The sequence below is a fragment of the Budorcas taxicolor genome, chromosome 12, assembly GCF_023091745.1.
Source record: "Budorcas taxicolor isolate Tak-1 chromosome 12, Takin1.1, whole genome shotgun sequence".
Lineage (NCBI taxonomy): Eukaryota > Metazoa > Chordata > Mammalia > Artiodactyla > Bovidae > Budorcas > Budorcas taxicolor.
In genome coordinates, this window is record NC_068921.1 from 47,612,982 (window position 1) to 47,638,145 (window position 25,164).

Here is a 25,164-nt window from a genome sequence, read left to right on the forward strand (position 1 = left end):
CTTTTCACAGGTGAAATTCTCCTTGTTTGTCCAGCTTAAAGTATGTTGCAGTGACTATTCCTTAAGAGCAAACAGTTCATTCTAGGTCTTTATAGTACTATTCTTAAAGTAGTGTGTGATTTATGAGTAAGTCTTATGCAAACTAAAAACCCAGCTAATGTAAAGACTAATCTAGTCAAACTAGGGACCTGGGATGACTGTAGCTGGAGATGCTGATAAACTTTGTAAGAAATGTGACCTCTTAAGGTTACTACGCTGAATTAGAATGTCAAACATAAACTTGCGAACATATGAATAATATTGCCTTCATTCAAATAAAAGTTTCACATTAAGAGGAGAAGATGAGAAGTCTGAGTCAACCGCATAAAATGTGACAGGTTATATTAGCAAAACAAATAGGAGGAAGTTAGCTGAATTGTCAGCCTGTACCCTGGTCGCCATCTCTTCCTCACACTGAAACTGCCTTTGCAGCGCTAATGTTTCTAAAGGGTTTTCACAGTTCAACTTAAGTTAAAATAATAACTATTATTACAAAGGCATAATGATTTGAGGCAGATTTTCCTTTACTGTGTAAACGACATGAGAATAGATGAATCCTTTAGAATTATCATTTGGTTCATGTAAGTGGCATTTTATTGAACTTAATATCCTCAAATTTTTAGGTAATCACTATTGTACTTAACTGTGTAGTAAAATGGGAAGGTTAATAGTGCTAAAAGAAACTTTCAAATGCCACATAATGAATAAGAAGAGCAGGTGTAATCTAAAAGCTAAGTCTTTCATTTCCTGTTTGAAGTTGACCTCAGAATTACTCACAACGTCCTGGATCGTAAAAAGGCAAACTTTGCATTTTAATTTTTTCAGAACAAACTCTTTTAAAGATAAATATTACATTCCAAATGACTTAGTATTTATTTCAATAATAAGGTCTAGTATGCCCCATAGTTTAGCATACAAATAGGTATGGATTTCACATGTTTTATACATTTATATTTTATATGACAATCTACCCCAGGGAATTCAGGGCATTTTCATGTCAGTAAGTTGTTTAATTAATAAATTTTTGACTAAAGTAATTGTTTTACTGCTTCACATCCATGACGATGGCTATAATCAAAGAGACAATGATAAGTTTTGATAAGAATATGGAGGACTTACCACCTTCGTAATTGCTGGTGAGAATGTGCAACCACACTGAAAGCAGTTTGTCAGTTCCTCAAAAAGCTTAAAACCTGAGTGACCATATGACCTAGCTATTCTTTTATATATGTATATAATTAATGCCTGGACTTCCCAAAAAGTTAAACACACAAGCTGACATTCACCTTAAAGCCTTGGTGTGTATTAAGTAATGTGTACCAATAAGCCTGAATGGAGCTTCCACCACTCTGAATGTGACATACTTGAAAATAAAGAAAGATTCAAGAGTACCAAGAGTGAAGTAGCCTGTAGCAAGAATCTAATGCCTGTCTTCTCTGATTATATTTTAAATGTTCTTGTCACAAGAGTGAAGCGACTTCCTTTAAAACACGTTTGAAAGTTTATCTGACTTCAGAAATATCAGCTAAGATTCTTATGTAATAGTGGAAAGATCATTACTATGGAGTCAAACATAGCTGGATTTGAGACCCCCTCTGAAATCTACCAGGAACTTCTTCCCCTTAAAGAAATGAATTAATCTCTGAACCTCTGGTTTCTCATCTGCCAAATACCTAATAGAGTTGTGGGATTAAATGAGATGCCATGGATAAAACAGACTATACTCTCTGTTTCTCTGGCCTGCATGTACTCTTGTTTCTACTTCTAGAGAACTTCCACCTTGGACTTCTTCCTGCTGTGTACTCAAACACACATCTACACAAAGAGTTAATTATTCTTCTTGTATGTACCCATCAAACCTAGGGTTTACCCTATTGAAGCGCTTATCTTGTTCTATTGAATTTTCATATTTATTTGCATCTCTTCCCCAGAAAACTAAGTTCTTTTTTTTTTTTTTTGGCACACCACGCAGCTGTGGCATCTCAGTTCCCCAACCAGGGTCTCAGTTCCTGGACCAGGGACTGAAGACCGGCCCTGACAATGAAAATGCTGAATCCTAACCACTAGACCATGAGGGAACTCCCAAAACATAAGTTCTTCAAAGGGGAAAAAAAATTGTCTTCCACTGTATACATATTTGCCTGGCATGGTGACTAGCTCAATAAATATTTGAAAAAATCGAATTGTAGGAACATCTAGCATTATACTGGGTTCATAATAACTCCCTGAAAAGGCATACTATGTCTTTGTTTTGCTTTTTGTTAGAACACAGTCAACCTGAAGCATTTTCAGATCTACAGTATGCAGTGATTTATATGTTAAATGGAAATGTTTGTATTACTAGTTATACCTATGGAATGAAGAGAATGTTTCTTATCTGTGTTGTAATAGACTGTTTATTGTTATGTATTTATCTTTGTAATATGTACATTATGTTTTCTTATAAAAATCAAATATATACTTACCAGCTTAAAAATTTATTTTATATATGTCTCAGGAATTGCAAGTTAATGCATATATTTCGTGCCATTCTTCTCCATTTAATATTATTTAGACTTAGAATGAAATAGCAAGGTTGGAAACAATGCTATAGGTTTAAGAAAGCCTATGAAACGTATGGAAATTAAGTCATTTTAAGTAATAACTGAACCTTGTTCTTACCATTTTAAATGTCTTATCTTGCAAAATAATAATAATAATAGGTAATAACTATTTTGGAATGGGAAGAATGAAAATAAGAGAGCAGTAGAGGAAGTTTAATCAGTATGTTTTGTTTCCCCGGACTTAGCATATTTCCATACACACGACCATCTAAATTATTTACAAAAGCTTTGCTGAATAAATAAAAGTTATTAACTGAATGATAATATAGGGATATTGAACAGGTAGAAGTACTGCTTATGTTTCTATAAATTGAGATTCCTTTATTGTGTCATAATTGTTTTCTTTTTTCAGGTACAGAGAATTACAACTTAGTGCAGAAAGCAAAGTAACAGAATTTCTCCATCAAAGTAAAATAAAATCCTTTGAAAGTGAGCGTGCTCAACTTCTACAAGAGGAGACTGCAAGAAATCTCACACAGTGTCAGTTGGAATGTGAAAAATACCAGAAAAAATTGGAGGTACATATACAAGCTTTTGTTTTAAAATTAACACAGAATGTCTTCTCTGTAAGCACAAGGTCTGTTTTCTTTTTCATGTAATTTTGGTTGTGCTTGGTCTCTGTTGCTGCACACTGGCTTTCTTCTAGTTGGGGCGAACTAAGGCCATTGTGGCACTTGGGCTCAGTAGCTGTGGCACACAGTTGCCCCACGGCATGTGGAATCTCCCTGGACCAGGGATTGAACCCGTGTCCCCTCCATTGGCAGGCAGATTGTTAACCACTGGACCACCAGGGAAGTCCGTATATCATATTGAGCTTTATAAATAATATTTGTGTTATGTATGAGAAGGAGCCATGTCTTTAATTTTTAAAGATCTCTTATCAAGAGAATGTATCTTCCTCTTTTAGATAAAAAGGTGGAAAGAAGTAATGGACAGCCTCTAAGAAAAGAAATGCAAATTGCCATAGGTCTGTTTGTTGTTTTTAAAGTGTTGGCAGAAGTCCCCTTAAATGGGAAATCTCATTTAAGTAGAAAATGGACCATCCCTTCTAGAGAATGATATGGTAATTTGTGTTAAAGTCCTTAAAAAATTGATCTGGTAATTTTAGTTAAAGGAACAATGAGGTGCTTGTTGAGAACAAGTAAGGTTTTATGTTCTTTGTGTATATCACAGCATTATTTATTATCATAAAAACTGGAAGTGTGTTAAATGTCCAACAATAGATAATTAAACAGTTTTTGATTAGTATGTTAAAATTATAAATTTTGCTGTATTCATACATTGTACGATTAGGTACAATCATGTTCTTCAGTATTTTAGAATCAAGGAAATGCTTCTTTAAAATGCTGAATGAAAGACGCAATAATATCATTAAAGTGAAGTCCCTCAGTCGTATCCGACTCTTTGCAACCCCATGTACTGTAGCACGCCAGGCTCCTCCATCCATGAAATTTTCCAGGCAAGAATACTGGAGTGGGTTGCCATTTCCTTCTCCAAGGGATCTTCCTGACCCAGGGATCGAACCCAGGTCTCTCGCACTGCAGGCAGACTCTACCATCTGAGCCACCAGGGAAGCTTAATAATATCGTTAGCATGATTAATTAATGATGTAAGTATTCATTACAATAAACTTTCAGAGACTACATTTTGGAAAAGTACTCTAATAAGATTAACAAAACGAAAGGAACTTCCCTGGTCATCCAGTGGTTAAGAATCCACCTCAGAGTTCAAGGGGGACAAGTGTTAGATCCCTGGTTGGAGAACTAAGGTACCACATACCACGGAGCAACTAAGCCCACACACCACAGCTCTCTAGTCCTTGTGCACTGGAGCCCATGCAACACAGCTAGAGAGTCTGTGCACCACAGTGAAAGATCTGCATGGTGCATCAAAGATCCCACGTGCCCCAACTAAGACCCAGGGCAACCAAAGTAAATAAATAAATATTTAAAAAATAATAATAACAACAAAATAAAGAGTCTTACAGAAAATAAAGCCTTAGGGAAAAACATAAAGACAGTGTTAATTAAATAGCACATATTTAGAGAAACATGAGTAAAAATTATAGATGATACCTACTTCTGAATAAACCAGTGTTCTGCATTTAAAACTTTTTCAGGTACCTTCTTTGGGAAACTGCTGCAGTCACAATCTGCTACAGGCGACTCTCCCACACATTTTAGATTAGATTAGCTCTGCTTTGGTGTTCATCATCTGCAAATTTTTTATGGTTTAAGTATTGTAATTCCTAGCCATTTCTTTTTCTTTCCACATCAGATGGCTGTGCTTACGGATGTGTTTAGGGGGAGTGAGGGGTTATATTTAGGAAGGTAGAAAGCCACTTGCCCTCTCTGCATACTGAAACCAACATTTCATTAACCAATACTTCACAACACACAGCGCTGGTGTTTTAATCGTTCTATTTTATTGTTTTTAGCTGGTTGTAGTCAAAACTGATTTCATGACCTCCTAAAGGTTGCAACTTGAAATATGAAAACCAATTTTCCATAGAGCTACCCACTTAGTCTGTGGATGCAGGTGACTAGCAATTATTGAGCTCTCTGTAGAGGCCTTACATGGAGAAACACCTTTGTGAAAAATACTATGATTGTAAAAACTTGGGTTGATAAAACTGAGGTGTTAGGGGAATTTCTTTACAGTTTCTCCTCTGTTAAACTAGGATCTTTGAGAGGACAGGGACTATTTACTTACTGTTGTCATCAGTGCCTAACACAGCACCTCACTCATAGTGGATGCTCAATAAATATTTAATGAGTGAATGAATGGTTTGATGCTGTGCTATGCTTAGTCAATCAGTCGTTTCTGACTCTTTGTGACCGCATGGGCCATAGCCCACCAGGCTCCTCTGTCAATGGGGATTCTCCAGGCAAGAATACTAGAGTGGATTGCCATGCCCTCAGGGGATCTTCCCAACCCAGGGATCGAACCCAGGTCTCCCCCATTGCAGGTGGATTCTTTACCATCTGAACCACCAGGGAAGCCCAAGAATACTAGAGTGGGTAACCTATATCTTCTCTGGGGGTCTTCCCGACCCAGGAATTAAACTGCATCTCCTGCATTGCAGGCAGATTCTTTACCAGTTGAGCTACCAGGCACGCCCCATTTATAATGAATTCAGAGAGAAATAATGTTGTGAAGGGTAAAGATTACTATAATTATGTACTTTTTGATGGCTTTTACCCAATATTCTCATTGATTTATGCCTTAGGGACAGTCTGTTTTATTTTTTTCCTTATCAGTTTCCAAATGCTTTCCAAAAACTGGCTTTAGAACTTTCTTGGTAGTTCAAGTGGTTAAGAATCCACCTGCCAGTGCAGAGAACACATGTTCGCTCCCTGGTTCAGGAAGATCCCACATTCTGTGGGGCAGCTAAGCCCGTTCCACAGCTACTGAGCCCACGTGCACCTGGAGCCTGTGCTCTGCAACAAAACAAATCACCGCAATAAGAAGCCCACACACAGCAACTAGAGAGTAGCCCCCACTCACCACAGCTAGAGAAAGCCCTCACGTAGCAACAAGACCTAGCACAGCCGCAAGGAAATAAATGGCAAATTTTACTTAAAAAGACACTGACTTTATATTTTTGTCTTAGAGCAATTATTGACCTATAATTTTGTGTTTTCATTCATTTTATGTATGTTATCTATATAATTTTATAACTTTGTATTATAATTCTGTTATTTAAAGGAAGGAAATATCCACTGTGAGAGCTTGATATTTAATGGATTCTTAAAAGCAGTTGACCTATTTTTTGCATTCATGATTAAACTCAGATGTTCATAGGTTGGTTTTTCCCTAAAGAATCTTTAATGTAATAGCCATCCATAGGTCTAGTAATCATGTTCTTCAGTGGCTTTTCAGAAACTGTAATAAATTTATTCACATCAGCCACTTAGACAAACCCATGATAAAAGAGAATTCTCTACCGTGGTGTACCAGAGGTATTGAAAGGTACCCTAAGTCAAAAGTTTCTGGCCCTCTCTTCTTTCTGTCATGAATGAGAATTTTAAATTGTATCTTTCAATTTAATACTACCTTTCAGTCTCCTCTTAAAATAGTATTTTATGAAATATGTCGTCTCCAGCATTTTAGTTCTTTGTCTTTTCAGATATCCATTTCTGCAGTTTTTCTTTCGTAGTTTTGTTGGGAAAGTGAGATACAGATGAAAGGTTATCAGCCCTGCTGTGGCAACCACCATTTAACACTGTCCTTACTGAGCCTTTCTACTGACAAAGGCATTAATGTGTCACCGGCAACCAGATTCTTAATGAATTACATCCCAACTTAGTGAACTCTCTGAAAACCCCAGATTGTTTCACTGTGCAGTGATTTTGTTATAATAAGTTCTCTAGAAAGCATTTCCAACCAGCAAGAATTAATGCTACAACAGGAATTTTCTTTTTCTGATCCAATCAAGGACACTACAAATCATCCTACAAATATAACTCCCGTGTTACTCTTTTTCCATCTTCCAAAGGAATGTATTTAGAGGGTAGGAGGTGATTATTAGTTTATTTGGAGTTGGGAGAGAGTTTTGATGAAAGTAATTTAAGAAAATGAAATGAAATAGATTAAATTAAATCAAAATTTCTGCTTGTTAAAAGCTGTAAATAAATCTTCCATATCTTCTTTCTCCCTATTGCAGGAAGCAGTCACATACATTTGTTAAGGTAAACTTTATGTCATTAGAGAAAATAACTTTTCTTCAAAATTGCTTAATAATAGAGAATTCAGGATAATTAAAGCAGTATATCTAGAGAAGGAAATGGCATCCCACTCCAGTATTCTTGCCTGTAGAGTCCCAGGGACGAAGGAGCCTGGTGGGCTGCCGTCCATGGGATCGCACAGAGTCGGCCATGACTGAAGCAGCTTAGCAGCAGCAGCAGCAAAGCAGTACATCTCATCTTTATGAGCCATTTAATACAGAGTACTCGTACTTGTATTTCCTGCAGTGGTAATAGTATTTTTCAGCACTTACTATATTCTAGTCACTCTGCTAAACACTGTGAATTTATCCTCTCATTTAATGCTTGCCACAACACACTGAGGTAGGCCTAGAAAGAATAATTACCTAAGATCACAACGAGTAAGTGTCAAAGCCAGGATTGAAATCCAAATCTTTCTGGCTCCAAACCATATTCTTACCATAATATTCAATTGCTTCTCAGGAAATACTGCATTCCTTATGCTGTGTTAAGAAGTAAGTATAATACCACCCCATAATTTAGTCTGTACTAGTAAGTAAACTTTCTAAATAGTTGCAATTTAATGTAAGCGTTAAAACATTCCTTTGTCACTAGAAATGTCTCCTTCTTGGTGAATTCATTATTGTCACCCTAGTGATTTCTTCAGTAAGTTACCATAGGAAACTATAGGAAAATATAGGCTTTTTTCTTCTACTTAAAATAAGTCCAATTTCCATGTCTTTTATATGTCTTTAATAAATTTGTTATCCTTTCTTTCTATACAAAGGCATTTTCTGGTACTGTTCCAAGTAGCACTTCACATTTACATTTTGATTTGCTGCTTTGAATTTATGATTGTTCAGCAAACCAAAAATCTTAACTAAAACCATGGTCTGGGTAAATGAAACAGTCTGTGGTAGAAAACTGAAGGACTCATTACGAGTATGTAATTTTTACACACAGCTTTGCAAGTCTTTCTCAAATATCTGTGATCACTAGATAAATAATCTCCACCTAGGTGAGGAGTATAGCATTATTGCATTTTTTGAATTCTAACAAGCAAATGCCAATGTTACTCCTACAACTATTCCTAAGTTTTACATTTTTTTCAATTTATATAAAAAGGTGCTTCATAATTTTCAGTTCAAAACAAATTATTTTCCTTAGGAACGAATGTATTTTACCTCTTCAGTCATCTTCATTGAGCTCTTTCTTCATATCTAAATCATTAAAAATATTTTTTGCTTCATGTTTTCGTCTTAACTGCCAACGTATTTAATTCTGCCTTTGCCATTTTTTTTTTCCACTCCTAGGTTTTAACTAAAGAATTTTATAGTCTCCAAGCCTCTTCTGAAAAACGCATTACTGAACTTCAAGCACAGAACTCTGAACATAAGGCAAGGCTAGACACTTATGAGAAACTGGAAAAAGAGCTTGATGAAATAATAATGCAGACTGCAGAAAGTAAGTCTCCCCCAACACACACACCCCCAACGCACACACAGCTTTTTCTTCTGACAGCACAAGGAACCTGATACTGTTTCTAAAACTGCTTTGCTATATTTCTTTAAAATATTACTTGTGACTTTCTTTGAAAGAATACTTTGTATTTTAAAAAATAGTTAACCTTAATTCTAGTGATTTGAGAGCAAAAAATATATATTTGTCTAACTATGATAGATTTTATCTTTTCATTTATTTATTTGTTTTACTATTTCATTTCACTCATTCAGCGATAAAATGATTACATATGCCAGGATCTAGGGTGTAGAGTTCATGCAATAATTCTTGCTTATAGGTATTCCTAGTCTATTCTGCTGGGAGAGACAAACATGTCAACAGATAATTAAAGTGCTATTAGCAAAAGAGAGGCAGATCTTGCTAAGTACAGAAGAGATCGTGAATTAATTCCTTGTTCGAGGTGAGGAATCCCAAAGAGGGGAGATAACATTTGAATGAGTCTTGAAGGACAAATAGAAATTCATTGCACACCCTGTGTTACAGACTTTGACCTTTAATTTCTACTTCTTTATTCCCCTCTTATTTGCCATCTTCCTGTGTTGTCCTTGACTCCAAGAGAATATTTCAAATTAACATTTCACCATTGCCTGAGATTTTGCTACAGTACATTATTTCTATTCAAAAGTCAGAAATGATAGTATTATTCTTATAAAAGTAGGTTTAATCTTCAGCTGAAGTTGAGGTTGACTCTATCTGGGGTAACTTTTCTTATGAAGACTGTATTATGTTGGTAGCCCAATTTAAGAAAAACTTTTTTTCATTTCTGTAATTGCCTTTTTTTAATTTCTAAGGTCAGTGTCTGATAACTGTAGTAGTTTCCAAATTTTCCTCAGTTTCTTCATGGCATCTGAGTAACCTCTATAAAATATAGATTTGACCATACCATACACCTGCTTTAATGCCCCTATAAACATAAATCAGCCTAAGGTCAAATTCCTTAGCATGTCTTTTTATGATTAGACTCATTTATCTTTGTACTTTTTCATGCCTTGCCATTCTTATCATATCACCTTATTTTGAAAGTTCTATATTCTTTTTTATCTCTGTAACTTTGCAGATGTCTCTCTGTTTAAATAAATAAGTAATAAAAGAAAACTTCCTCAATCTGATAAGAGATACCTATAAAAAATATACAGCTAATATAACTAATGATGAAATATCAATTGCTTTCCCTTTAAGGGAGAGAACCAGGCAAGGATTTCTAGAGGATTGCCTTCTAGAACCAGGCAAGAAGTTTTCATAACTTCTATCAAACATATTTGAGCTCCTAGCCAGTGTACTAATGGAGGATAGGAAAAAATTTACAAAGATCGGAAATGAAGAGGAAAGACTATATTTTCAGATTACAAAGCAATCACTGACACTGATAAGTAAATTTAACAGGCTATGATAATTACACGAAAATATACTAGAAGTAAACAATTGGAAATTGAAATTTAAAAAGCAATTTTGTTTACAATAGTATCAAAAAACACAAAATATATAGGAATAAATTTAACAGTACAAAATACAAATCATTGCTAGGAAAAATTAAAGAAGACTCTCTAAAATATCTAAAGATAAAATCATGAATTCTATTAATTCAGTGTTGTTCCAGTCACAGTTCCTTTTTTAACATTTTAGTATTCCATTTATGTGACAATTCGAAGTCTACTTTTAATAATAGCATGACACACCTACCAGAATGCCTGAAATTAGCAAGACTGACTATTCTCAATGTTTGTGAGGAAGGCTTTCTTATAAAACCAAACAACCTATCCAGTTATCCAGCAATTTCATTCTGAGTTACTTTCCCAAAGACAAAGAGCATATGCACACTAGAACAACCCAAATAATGTGAGCGGGTCGGGGGGAGGAACACAATTGGAAGGCCTACACAGACTGACTTCAAGACTTAATATAAAGCTATTGTGTCAAGCTAGTATACTACTGGCATAAAGACAGACAGATATAGCAACAAAATAAATTAGAGAACTAATAAATAGACCCACACTTCCTGGATTATTTGATTTTTAATAAAGACAGCAAACCATTCAACTGGAGAAAGGAAAGTTCCATACATGGTGTTAAAAAAATTAGACATATTTTTGAAAGTGAACCTCAACCTTATTTCATACCATACACTAATACTAACTTAAGGTAAAACTTGCAAGCAATAAGTAAAACTGTAGATGTTTGGAAAACATGATTGTTTTTGCAACTTGATGCAGCTCAAAATTTCCTAGATAGGTTCTTGAAAGGAACTATAATAAAATAAAGCTTTACTAAGTTGATTTCATCAATATTAAAAACCTCTGCTCTTTCAGAAGACATTTTTAAAAAATGAACTAAGTTGCAGAGTAGGAGAAGTAATCATAGTCTTATATCTGACAGAGCAATGGTATCCATATTAAGAAAATGACTCGGAGAAAATATTCACAAAAGTCTTGACACAAGATTATCCAGATGGGCCTATCTCAAGGGTCCTTGTAAGAAGGTTATGTGATGATGAAAACAGAAGTTGGAGAGAGGATTTGAAGATCCATAGAAAATGTTAAGAAAGTCATAAGAAAAAATATATTTACAGTACTTCACTGTATCTATTAATACTGTAGGTTTACATTGTCTTCCCATGTGGTGCTAGCAGTAAAGAACCTACCTGCCAATGCAGTGAGACATAAGAGACACGGGTTCGATCCCTGTGTTAGGAAGATCCCCTGGAGAAGGGAATGGTAACCTACTCCAGTATTCTTGCCTGAAGAATTCCTTGAACAGAGGAGCCTGGCAGGCTACAGTTAGGGGGTCGCAAAGAGTTGGACACAGCTGAAACAACTTAGCATGCATGCATCTACATCAATATTGTTTTAAATGATACAAACCACTGTAGATGTTATATGTATTGCTAATGCTAGATATCCAAAATGAAAAGATAGATGGACCTAGAGGTTATCATACTAAGTGAAGTAAGTCAGAAGGAGAAAGACAAATATCATAATAATATCATTTATATGTAGAATCTAAAGTATGGCACAAATGAACTTAGTTATAAAACAGAAATAAACTCACAGACATAGCAAATGAACTTATGGTTACCAAAGGGGAAGAAGGAGGTAGGAGAATTAATTAGAGGAGTTTAGGATTAGGAAATACAAACTACTATATGAAAAGTAGATAAACAAAATAGATAAACCTACTTTCTAGCACAGGGAACTGTATTTAGTACCTTGCAATAAACCGTAATGGAAAAGAATATGAAAAGGAATATATATATTCACTTTGCTATACATCACAAACACAACATTGTAAATCAACTATACATCAGTAAAAAATTCATATTAAAAATAAATGAAAAGATAATGTGAAGAAAAAAATTCACATTTATTTACAGGTATAAAAATTCATGCATGGATAAAAAAGAAGCAGCAATATCGCTTTATCACAGCCCAATGTAACTGATATGATTGTTTCAGGGTAGCCTAGCCTATACACTAATGACTGAATCACTATAAAATTTTTGTGACATACAGTATTACAGTCATATTTACATTACAGTATTGGAAACATTGTTACACCTTTTAAAAAGCTACTTACCTGTGATGATACACTAACATGCAGTTTCTTCAGTTATGAGAGACATACAGTACAGTAATGTAATTGTTTGACAGCAAGGTTATAAAACAGTAAGAAAACTAACACATTATTAATTTTGTTAAATATTACCTATGCCTGTATAAGGATAGACTAGCATCTACATATACTTTATGCATTCATGACTTACCTTATTCTTAGCTTTTTTAGATATTTTAAGGCTACATGGTTCATCTGCAAGTTTTTTCAAATTGTTTCAAATCTCCAAAAAATAGAATATTCATGTATGAGTGTGACCCAAGCAGTTCAAATCCTTGTTGTTCAAGGGTCAACTGTATATATTTCTCAAAATGCATTGAATGGTAGACTTAAGATTTGTACCTTTCACCATATGTAAATTTTATTTTAAAAAAAGAACCGTAAATAATATTGAACTATAGTTGATAATTTACACATGGAACTGTTTGGAGTGAAGGCTCAGTACTGCAACTTCTTTTGAAATACATCAACAAATAAGATAGATTCTCGAATGCACAGCATCTGGTAGCTCAGATGGTTAAGAATCGGCCTGCAATGCAGGAGACCTAGGTTTGATCCCTGGGTTGGGAAGATCCTCTAGAGAAGAGAATGGCAACCCACTCCAGTATCCTTGCCTGGAGAATTTCATGGACAGAGGAGCCTGGCAAGCTACAGTCCATGGGGTCACAAAGAGTTGAACATGACTGAGCGACTAACACAACAACAACTTGGATGAATACAGTGATGGACAGATGTGTGAGATGTATAATTTAAATTCCAGATGTTGGATATATGTGTATATTTCTTTCAGGTTTTTCATATATGTAAAATATTTTCTTAATAAAATTTTTAGAAAAGATATAAAAATTAATTTTTTTGCTGTGACATTGTATAAACCATATTTTTGTTAAACTAGATTTATTTGTACTTGGAAGACCAGTAAACTGGGTTCTTTTCTATCCATTTACACTGGAAATTAGAATATTCCTATCCTTGTTTAATGAATACTTACTGAAAAATGAAATTTGTGAGATGTAAGGGCAAGACATTCTTTTTTAGTACCATAGTGTGTACAGTACTTAAAGGATTGTTGTCTAATTCGTCTCATTTCAGCTGACACAAAGATGCTTAGACTTTATTTATTAAGGTGTAACCATGACAAAAAGTCTCAACAACCAGATAACCATGATGATGTGGTCACAAATTTCAAGCGAGACATCCTGGAGTGTGAAGTCAAGTGGGCTTTAGGAAGCCTCACTACAAGCAGCTAATGGAGGTGATGGAATTCCATCTGAGCTATTTCAAATCCTAAAAGATAATGCTTTTAAAGTGCTGCACTCAATATGCCAGGAAATTTGGAAAACTCAGCAGTGGCCACAAGACTGGAAAAGGTCAGTTTTCATTCCAATCCTAAAGAAAGGCAATGCCAGAGAATGTTCAAACTACTGTGCAGTTGTGCTCATTTCACAGGCTAGCAAGGTAATGCTCAAAATCCTTCAAGCCAGGCTTCAGTAGTACATGAACCAAAAACATCCAGATGTACAGGCTGGATTTAGAAAAGGGAAAGGAACATAGATCAAATTGCCAGCATACTCTGGATCATAGAAAAAGCAGGAGAATTCCAGAAAAACATTTACTTCCGCTTCATTGATTACACTAAAGCCTTTGACTGTGGATCACAACTAAATGTGGAAAATTCCTAAAGAGATGGGTATCACCACCTGAGAAACTGTATGCAGGTCAAGAAGCAACACTTAGAACCAGACATGGAAAAATGGACTGGTTCAAAATTGAGAAAGGAGTATGTCAAAGCTGTACAACCTGCTTATTTAACTTATATGCAGAATGTACATAATGCACAATGCTGGGCTGGATGAAGCACTAGATGGAATCAAGATTGCCAGGAGAAATATCAACAACCTCAGATATGCAGATCATACCATCTTCATGGGAGAAAGTGAAGAGGAACTAAAGAGCCTCCTTAATCAAGGTACAAGAGGAGTGAAAAAGCTGGCTTAAAACTCAACATTCAAAAAAGTAAGATCGTGGCATACATTCCCATCACTTCATGGCAAATAGATGGGGAAACAAATGGAAACAGTAACAGTTTATTTTCTTTGGCTCCAAAATCACTGCAGATGGTGACTGTAGCTCTGAAACTGAAAGAAGCGTGATCCTTGGAAGAAAAGCTATGACAAACCTAGTTGTTGTTCAGTTGCCAAGTCACGTCCAACTCTTTGTGACCCCATGGACTGCAGCATGCCAGATTTCACTGTCCCTCCCATCTCCCAAGGTTTGCCCAAGTTTGTGTCCATTGAGCTGGTGATGCCATCCAACCATCTCATCCTCTGTCACCCTCTTCTCCTTCTGCCTTCAGTCTTTCCCAGCATCAGGGTCTTTTCCAATGAGTTAGCTGTTCACATCAGGTGGCCAAAGATTGGAGTTGCAGACAGTGTATTAAAAAGCAGAAACATCACTTTGCTGACCAAAGTCCATATAGTCATATGTATGGTTTTTCCAGTAGTCGTGTTTGGATGTTAGAGTTGTACCATAAAGAAGGCTGAGCACTGAAAAATTGAAGCTTTCGAACTGTGGTGCTAGAGAAGACTCTTGAGAGTCCCTTGGACAGCAAAGGGATCAAACCAGTCAGTTCTAAAGGAAATCAGCCCTGAATATTCATTGGAAGGACTGATGTTGAAGCTGAAACTCCAATACTTTGGCCACCTGATGTGAAGAGCTGACTCACTGGAAAAGACTGATGCTGGGAAAGATTGAGGGCAGGAAGAGAAGGGCACAACAGAAGATGAAATGGTTGGATGGCGTCATCGACTCTATTCACGTGAGTTTGAGCAAACTCCAGGAGATGGTGAAGGACCAAGAAGCCTGATGTGCTTCAGTCCATGGGGTCACAGAGTCAGATATGACTAACTGAACAGTAACAAACCGTGGCAAATTGCAGTATCCTGTTTATGCTTGAATTGCTTTTTGTAATTAAGTGTAATATTACTTTGGAGAAGGAAATGGCAACCCACTCCAGTATTCTTGCCTGGAGAATACCATGGACAGAGGAGCCTGGCAGGCCCTGGTCCGTAGGGTCGCAGAGAGTCAGACACAACTGAAGCAACTAAGCCCGCACATAATATTAAGTATTTGAGGAGTTTTGTTTTCAAAGATCTTATCAAGTTGTTAAAAGTATAGGTATTGTCCAGAAAGTAAATAAATTTTTTGTAAATATCAGATTTCTAATTGTCAATTGAGGGACCTCTTCTCCATCCTCCTTCTACTTGTAACCTCTGCTCAGCATTTGTCACATTTTTCAAAACTCTTCTCTTGCTCCTTAAATCATCACTTTTGATTGTTTCTTCTCCATCATTTTTATTATCTCTTCTTCTATCTGTTTCTAGTTCCTGGGGATTTTTTCCCCTCATCCTCTTTAACTCTTACTTACCTATTTTCTAGACAATCTTATCTCTTTCCACAATTTCAGTTAGTGTCTGTAGGCTAGTCATTCCACAGGTCTGTATGGAATTCTATTTTTCATTCCTTTCCTAAATCCAGTTAATAATAGTACCTGTAACTTGTGAGGAGTTCTGTTTTCTCATTACTGGAATTTTTTTCCTATATAAAATCAGAGTTAACAACAGAAATCTATTGGTCATGTCACTTACCTGTTTTAATCACTTTTAACTTTTCGTTATCTTGTCTTAGAATAAAATCCAGGCTCTTTAGCCTAGCAAACAAGACTACTACCATTGTTTTTCAGACTAACTGTAGCCACTTTCCTCACAATTATTAATACTAAAACTTCTCAGCTCTGTGCCTTTACACATTACAGTTCCTTCCTGCAACTTCTCTGTAAATGTCATTCTCCCCATACCTTCTTCATGCCTGTAGCATGGGAAAAATGGTAGTACTCAGATATTAGTTGTGCTTCTAAGACACATTCATATGTCTTTAGTACCATTTACCATGTTGTATAGTATATTGCTTCTTTAATTAAATCATCACTAGAATAATTATACCATAAGTTATTAACCAAGTAAGTATTAAACTCAAATTTAAGTTGTCCATCAGTATCTGATGAGTTTTTGAGATGTTAGCTAAATTTACTCCTCTCTCTTCTGAACTTAGAACTATGTAAGACAGACAGGAGTCAGACGGGTATCTAATGCCAGCTCTAGCTCTGATAGCGATGAAGTGAAGTCAACTTGGATCTGAGCAGTGATAGCTGATAACACAACTGCTCATGGCACCACGCAGCTCTCGCTTCCACATGTCCCTCATAATTAACAATCTGACCTCTGAAAACTGATCTTGGTTCAGTGTGAAAAATAGAGTCAAAATTGAAGGAAAACACTTACAAATATTCCTAAAATATTTACTGTACCACAGCAGGATCAAACAACAAAAAGGCATATTACAGTGATAGGCCTGCAAGTAACTTCCTTACTAATGTAAAATCTGTGGCTTTGTTTTAAACTTGAAACACTTCTGAGAGTAGGTTTCTCTTTTGGACATTAAAATAATGGTTATCAATGAATAATGTTATAAAAATTGTTATATGTCATTGACTGCTTTAAATTGAGCTATAAACCTTTAGTTTTTATGGCCTTTGATTAAATGTTTTTTCATCTCAACTTCCAGTAAAATTATCATTGCATTTAAACTTTTTACCCATAAAATGTTAACCTGTTGGTTAAAATTTCTTTTGGGGAGTGTGTGACAATAACAAAATTTAGAAGTAAAGGTTGTTGCTAAATTTTTTGTAATTAAAAAAAAGTCATCAATAGGTTCTTAGACTATATGTTTTCTTTACAGAGTAGCCTACATAAGTGCATAATTTCATTATTGCAAGTTAGGATAACTTGATAACAAGTTAGATAACTATCTTCTGATAAAATAATGAACATCTTTTCTAACTAAAAATAGTCATTTCTTTTATCAAGAAGAGAAGTGATGAGATTGAGGTTATCTTTACTTTTTCATAATTACGTAACAAACATTTCATGCAAAAAGACTTTGAATCTCAGAATAAACAGTCTGTATTATTGTGTTTATAACAAGACAACTTAATGTGTCATATGATGCAGTCCCTTACACTTTGAAGCAATAAATGGGACAACTCCAAGCAAGCACTTTATGAAATATGCTGCTACTTACAAATGGCCTGTTTGAGATTGTGCATATGTGTTCTTATATTCGCTAATTCATTATTATGACCTCTTTTATTTTCACTTCTGCCATGCTTTTTAAGAAGAAAGAATTTTACAGCATATACTTATTATTTTCCAGTTGAAGATGAAGTTGAAGCCGAAAGGGTTCTTTTTTCCTATGGCTATGGTGCTAATGTTCCCACAACAGCCAAAAGACGACTAAAGCAAAGGTAGGATCAATATATATTTGTTTACTTATCTAGTCAAGCTAAATGCAATTACATTCTGCTTTTTGATAATGTACTAAATGGAGTGACAAATAAAGTTACTGTATTTCTTCTTATGCATAAATATTACATTGTTCATGAAACATAACATAGTAATAATCATGCCTTTCATGTATTTTTAAGTAGACTGTAAGTATACATTAGAATTTTCCTCGAATTGGATTCAATGATAATGGCAGCATTTAAATGCTGATAATGGCAGCATTTAAATTTTTTCAGGTTAAAATTAATGAATTGTGTTTCCTTTTTTCCCTTGTTTCATATTCGCCTGTGCACATTCCTTGACTTATACTTGAAAGAGAGAGAGAAAAAGATTGAGAGAGAAAGAGAGCGAGCTAGCATATATGCACTGGTCACTCACTCGAGTCTGACTCTGACCCCGTTGACTATAGCCCACCAGGATCCTCTTTCCATGGGATTTTCCAGGCAGGAATACTGGAATGAGTTGCCATTTCTTCCTCCAGGGGATCTTCCCGACCCAGGGATCAAAACCGTGGCTCCTATGACTCCTACATTGCAGGAAGATTCTTTTACTGCTGAGCCATCAGGAAAGCCCAGCAGATATATTGTGACTGAAAATATAAAAGACTTTATGAAGACCAAGAAAATTTTTAGAAGATCCACCAGTTATTTTATAAAATACTATTTATTTAAAGTATGCCAAGAGAAAATTGTACCTATATTAATTGGTTTTCTAGTTGACCTAACTCCTTTCTCCCACCTAAATTCATCCTGCTTTGCCAAAAGAGTCCCATTTGCTACCATAACAAATCTAAATGTTTCTGTCAGACTTCTGAGCCCTTCCATGTAGCTCTGCTTCTCCAGCCTTATTTGTCTGTCTACCCAAAATGATGGTAGTATATCTCCCTGCCTATAAACATCTATTTTCCATGTAACCACACAACAAGCATTTGTCTTTATCTTGCTAGCTCTCATTTCCATATTGCTTCCCCAGCCAGATGGAAAGATCCTCAAGGTCAGCAAGTACGTCTTATTCTTGTTTATTCTCCATTGTCTCTACCCAGCATGGTGTGAGATAGCTAGCAGAATTGTCTCTTCATCTAAGTATTTGAGGATTCAAAGCTGCTTATTTATCTGTTATTTTTATATGAATTGATTTAAACATTTAGAGACATTACATACTAAGTAAGAAAAACAATTAATCTTAACTCTAACACTTTTATAGAAGCTTTGGCTCAGAAGATAACATGTGTTTATAGATACAGGTCATTTTATGAGAGGTAACAAAAAGATGCTTAGGACTTGTGTTTCCTACTAATTACACTAAATAGATCAAGGATAGTTGACTACTAGATAACAAATTGTAGCTGGCATGGTTAATTCTGTTTAGTGAAGATGCAAGTATTTCTAAATTATGTATTATTTGAAAAATTGGGTGTAATCCCATTCCATTCACATTCTTCCCCGAGTCCCTCCGAGTTCACTAAGGATGACCTAGGATAATTTGTCATTTTCAGGGTATTTCTGTATTTGAGGATTATATTGCCAAGGGAAAAATAGAAAAGTGATTTTATGGGCAAGCAACTTTTTTTTAATCAGTGGCAAATGATTGGTAAAATGCTAAAAATTGAAATTTGAAGGAAAAAGTCCATAATTTTTGCATCCAATTCCTTCAAATGCATCTTGTTCACAAGAAAAAAGAAATTTTCACTTGTAAGGTTTCTTTTGGTAGCCCCAAATACTGAGTTATTCTAAAATTGAAAGCAATTATTACTATTAACCTTAATATTTTTTTTGGAATTTCCAAAACAGATGTTAATTTCTTAATATTTAGACTGAAAATATAAGGAACCACAACTGATTCATGTTCTGCATAATCTTAACTGTCTGTTCAAATATTTCTAAAGATTTTATCACTGAGCTATCTATGTGCCTTGAACAAGTGCCTAATGGGCATGCTATTAATACCTCCTACCAGCTGGTGCCAGGCATTCTTCTCATGATGAACCAGAGGGTTATTTTGAGGAAGTGCTTCTCAGGTCATCTAAATGGAGTGAAGGGAAAGTAAGTCTGGATAGCCAAAGAGGACATTTATGCATTCCTTTTTCCATTCATTCAACAACTTTTATTGAGTACCTACTGTACGCACAAAGTTGACCCATGGCAAAGAAAACCCCTTTTGAGGATCTGATGCATTTCTGAAGTTTGCAAAGTCCTTATTTGATTTCCTGATGGATATTTGTAAAGAAGTAAATGGCTTTGTACTTTAGGTTTAATTTATTTAAGATTGTTGTATGGCAGAAACCAATACAACATTGTAAAGCAATTATCCTCCAATTCAAAAAGAAAAAAGATGAAAGCAATATAATCTTCTAGAAAATTTATATTTAATTTGTCACATTTAAAATTTAAAAAATGGAAGCTTAAGGTGACTTATAAAATAACAGAATGGCCCATGAAATATTTACATAACAAAGTTTCCATTATACATCAGCCCATAACAAAGTGTATTGAAATCTCAAAGGAGCTTGTTTCACATCTGCTATACAGTATACCCCATTCATACAGTGTTTGATTTGAAATCTCATATATTCAACAACCAATTCCCTGGTGGCTCAATGGTAAAGAATCCGTCTAACAAAGCAGGAGACGCAAGTTCAATCCCTGGATAGGGAAGATCCTCTGGAGAAGGAAATGGCAACCCTCTCCAGTGTTCTTGCCTGGGAAATCCCATGAACAGAGGAGCCTGGCAAGCCACATTCCGAGGGGTTGCAAAAGAGTCAGACACAACTTAGGCACTTAACAACAACAAATATTCAACAACCAATTCAGGTATTTCAGGGTAGCACTTAATTGGAGGGGGTTTCTGATTATAAAAATAATCCGTGTTTATTTTAGAAAATTGGTAAAATTACCAGTAATCCTGCTATCCAAAGATAACCATTCAAAAATGTATACAGATAGATATATTTTTCTACATATTTATGGTATTATTGTATGTAACTTGAAGTTTATTAATGAAGTTTAACTTTTTGTCTTCTAATTTTACCCTGAACATTTTCTTATATCATTGGATATTCTTCAAATAGATAAATTTCAATGGTTATTCAAAACTTTAGTTTGTAGGCCTTCTGTTTTTGAGTGCCATATTGCCATTAGTAAATCGACAGTCACTGAAAATTTTCACTAGTTGCCTATTGCCACTTAAGGCATATTATGAAATTAAAATGAGAAAATGGATGCGAAGTTCATCACAGTGAATGCCTGGCATCGAGTAGGTGTTCAAGTGAAGTTTGTTATGTTAGTTAATGTTCCTTAAAATAAATTGATCAAAGCATTGATTTTAGAGATAAGGCCAGTGTTCCAAAAATGCTGGGGAGGCATAATTTGAATTTTCCTTTAAAACAATTTTGTTTTATTGTAATGAGACCCTCTTGAAGTAATTAGTAGAAACAACCCCTGGACATGAAACTAGTTTTGAGATTCACATTCTTTGATATAACTCAGTTTCTTAAGACATAGACCATAATGCCAGTTTCCCATAAAGAAGTAACAAAACTAACTTTTCAAAATTAGTTTGAAAAATAAATTCCAGAAATGTATCCTAAACGCATTACAATTGTTAAATAAGGGTGCTCCCAGTTTGAATTTTCAAGAGAGATATGAGCAATAACTAAATATTGTATTAAGCTTTCTGGGCCAAAGTCATGGAAAGTTAAAAGGGCTTAGACAATTAAAGCAGATTAAAATAAAATAAGCTCTCCTTGACTTGACTAAACTTGAAAATCTGAAGTAATGTTTTTGTTTCGGTCATGATTGTTTTGAAAATAGCAAACAAGATTTTCTGGTTACATGTTTTGGTTATGCTCTTTAACTTGTAATACTAAATGGGCAACACACCCAGGCACTAACGTGGTCCTAGTGTGTGCATCTCTGTTTGTTTTGGCAGACCTGAATGTGGAGACTTTTCTGAGGGTTTTTAAACCTTTCAAATTGCAAGATTTACTGCATACTACTGACCTTTGTTTTAGTTTCTGTCTAGTTTTATAAAGAGCTTTAAGTTGAAACTTTCACAGTAGACTAATCTTTATAATAAAGGAAAAGATAACACAGAGGGAGCTTTTATTTTTCTCTAGCAGACTTTTGAGCATAAAGTAATTTTGTTTTCCTCTCCTTTATTCTCATATATGTGAGTTCTCATTTTTGTCCTTAGAGAAAAGTTGTGCTTATTTCATTTGGGTTGGTTTTAGGAATAGTCCTTTGAAAAGCTACTGCTAATCAACTTGAAAGTTTAACCCTACAGAAAAACTAGAAAAAGACATACAACTATAGGTAATCAGAATAAACCACTATTTATTTAGTCCCTGTAACTGCCAAGAAAGTGGGCAGAGCAGGGAGCAACCTGGTGCTCTCTGAAGCTGAAATCATTCTGGCCTGTATGCCCTTTTTTTGAACCATTTCTTCATGCCATGCTAATAGGGACAGAACTCTGACCTTCTAAAACTGAAGAAGATCAAAAACCCAAATGTTATTTCAGTCTATGTAACTAATTAGCAGGTACCTGAGTATATACAGTTAGTATTTAAATTTTGGTAATACTGAGTGAAGTATCCAGTATTGAAGGACTCAAGACAGAGTATCAGTCCCCCACTGTGCTTTGATAACTCAGATATGAGCGAGGGTCAACCATGTTCCCTTTGGCTGGGCTATGCTTCTATGAAATTGTGTGTGATAATCAGAAGTGCTGACTTCCATTGACAAATCCAAAATAGTAACTTTTATTTGGAGTCATGAGGTGCTGAAGAAAGCTAAGAGATAACCCATGGGAATTAATTTTACCGTATAACAGGTAAAAATTTAGTTTAAAATTTAAATATAAAACTATACTCTGGTGGTATTAGTTTCTAGTTCATGTCAAATTTAATCTTGGTGCAGGTAAAAAAAATCACATGGCAATTAAGTAATTACAAAGAATTGAATGCTGTACCTACTATAGTATCCCAACAAAGAGCCTGTAAAAGCAGTGCTTTCTTGAGGAGTTCAGTACTAAATAAATAAATAGCCTACCAACCAAACTTTAACAGGAGTCATTTTTCCTGACTGTATCCCTGGTTATTCATTATAAAGAACTCACTATAAAGACTTGTTTTCATTGTATGTGCATTGTAGTTAAGGAGACATAAACTCAGCATAGTTGAGCAATTGTTCATTTGTCTTGCCTTGAATTTCGTTTAAGCTAAAATCACGTCCTTTCTTCTGACTTCTAATATCCCAGATTTCTAAAAGAATATACCTGTAACATCAAACTACTCAGCACAGCAACATGCCACATTTAAATATTTAGGAGGTTGAAATATAAAAGCAGTCACAGGTGAATTCGGCCAAAAGTTTAGGGAAGAGCTACCACTTATCCTCAAAGTCTTCCAGAAAATTTCAGAGGAAGGAGAACTCCCAAACTCATTTTGTGAGGCCACCATCACCCTGATACCAAAATCAGATGAAGATACCGCAAAAAAAGACAGTTACAGGCCAATATCACTGGTGAACATACATGCAAAAGTCCACAACAACGCTCTAGCAAACAGAATCTAACAACACATTAAAAAGATCATATATCATGATCAAGTGAACTTTATCCAGGGATGCAAGGACTCTTTAATATATACAAATTAATCAATGTGATGCACCATATTAACAAATGAAAAGAGAAAACCATATGATCATCTCAATTGATGAAGCTTTCAACAAAATTCAACACCCATTTATAATTTTAAAAAACCTCTGCAGAAAGTAGGCATAGAAGGAACATAACTCAACATAATATAGTTAAGGGACCGACTCTTTGCAACAGCATGGACTACAGGGCTCCAGACTTCCCTGTCCATCACCAACTCTTGGAGCCTGCTCAAACTCATGTCCATCAAGTCAGTGATGCCATCCAACCATCTCATTCTCTGTCATCCCCTTCTCCTCCTGCCTTCATCAGGGTCTTTTCCAATGAGTCAGCTCTTCATATCAGGTGGCCAAAGTATTGGAGCTTCAGCATCAGTCCATCCAATGAATATTCAAGACTGATTTCCTTTATCATTGACTAGTCTGATCTCCTTGCAGTCCAAGGGAGTCTCAGGAGTCTACTCCAACACCAGAATTCAAAAGCATCAATTCTTTGGCACTCAGCTTTCTTTGTAGTCCAACTCTCACATCCATACATGACTACTGGAAAACCCATAGCTTTGGATAGACAGACCTTTGTCAGCAAAGTAATGTCTCTTCTTTTTAATATGTTATCTAGGTTGCTCATGGCTTTTCATCCAAGGAGCAAGCATCTTTTAATTTCATAGCTTGAGTTACCATCTGCAGTGATTTTGGAGCCCAAGGAAATGAAGTCACTCTCTCTTTCCATTGTTTCCCCATCTATGGCCATGAAGTGATGGGACCAAATGCCATGATCTTAATTTTTTGAATGTTGAGTTTTAAGCCAGCTTTTTCACTCTCATCAAGAGGTTCTTTAGTTCCTCTTCACTTTTTGCCATAAGGATGGTGTCATCTGCATATCTGAGGTTATTGCAGGTTATATCTCCCTGCAATCTTGATTCCAGCTTGTACTTCTTCCAGCCTGACATTTCGCATGATGTACTCTGCATTTAAGTTAAATTAGCAGGGTGACAATATACAGCCTTGATGTACTCCTTTCCCAATTTGAAGTCAATCTATTATTCCATGTCCAGTTCTAACTGTTTGCTTCTTGACCTGCGTACAGGTTTCTCAGGAGCAAGGTAAGGTGGTCTAATATTGCCATCTTTTTAAGAATTTTGCACAGTTTGTTGTGATCCATACGGTCAAAGGCTTTAGCATAGTCAATGAAGCAGAAGTAGAGGTTTTTCTGGAATTCTTTTGCTTTTTCTGTAATCCAGTGGATGTTGGTAATATGATCTCTGGTTCCTCTGCCTTTTCTGGGGCTTCCCAGGTGGCTCAGAGGGTAGAGCATCTGCCTGCAATGTGGGAGACCTGGGCTCGATCCCTGGGTTGGGAAGATCCCCTGGAGAAGGAAATGCAACCCACTCCAGTATTCTTGCCTGGAAAATCCCATGGATGGAGAAGACAGTCCATGGGCTCGCAAAGAGTCGGACACAACTAAGCTACTTCACTTTCTTTCTTCTTTCTTTCTTTCTTCTGCCTTTTCTAAATCCGGCTTGAACATCTGGACGTTCTTGGTTCACATACTATTGAAGCCTAGCTTGGAGAATTTTGAGCATTACTTTGCTTGCATGTGAGATGAGTGCAATTGTGCAGTAGTTTGAACATTCTT

The 25,164-nt window shown here is 35.6% G+C and overlaps 1 protein-coding gene across 1 annotated transcript in view; it reads left to right on the forward strand.

The window, feature by feature from the left end:
• The window catches only part of PIBF1 (progesterone immunomodulatory binding factor 1), a 229,527-nt gene that overhangs the window by 125,305 nt on the left and 79,058 nt on the right, over positions 1 to 25,164 (forward strand). The window contains exons 10-12 of the mRNA XM_052650146.1: positions 2,995 to 3,160; positions 8,662 to 8,812; positions 17,747 to 17,837. Of these exons, the coding sequence (XP_052506106.1) occupies positions 2,995 to 3,160; positions 8,662 to 8,812; positions 17,747 to 17,837 (408 nt within the window). The remainder of the gene's footprint in view (positions 1 to 2,994; positions 3,161 to 8,661; positions 8,813 to 17,746; positions 17,838 to 25,164) is intronic.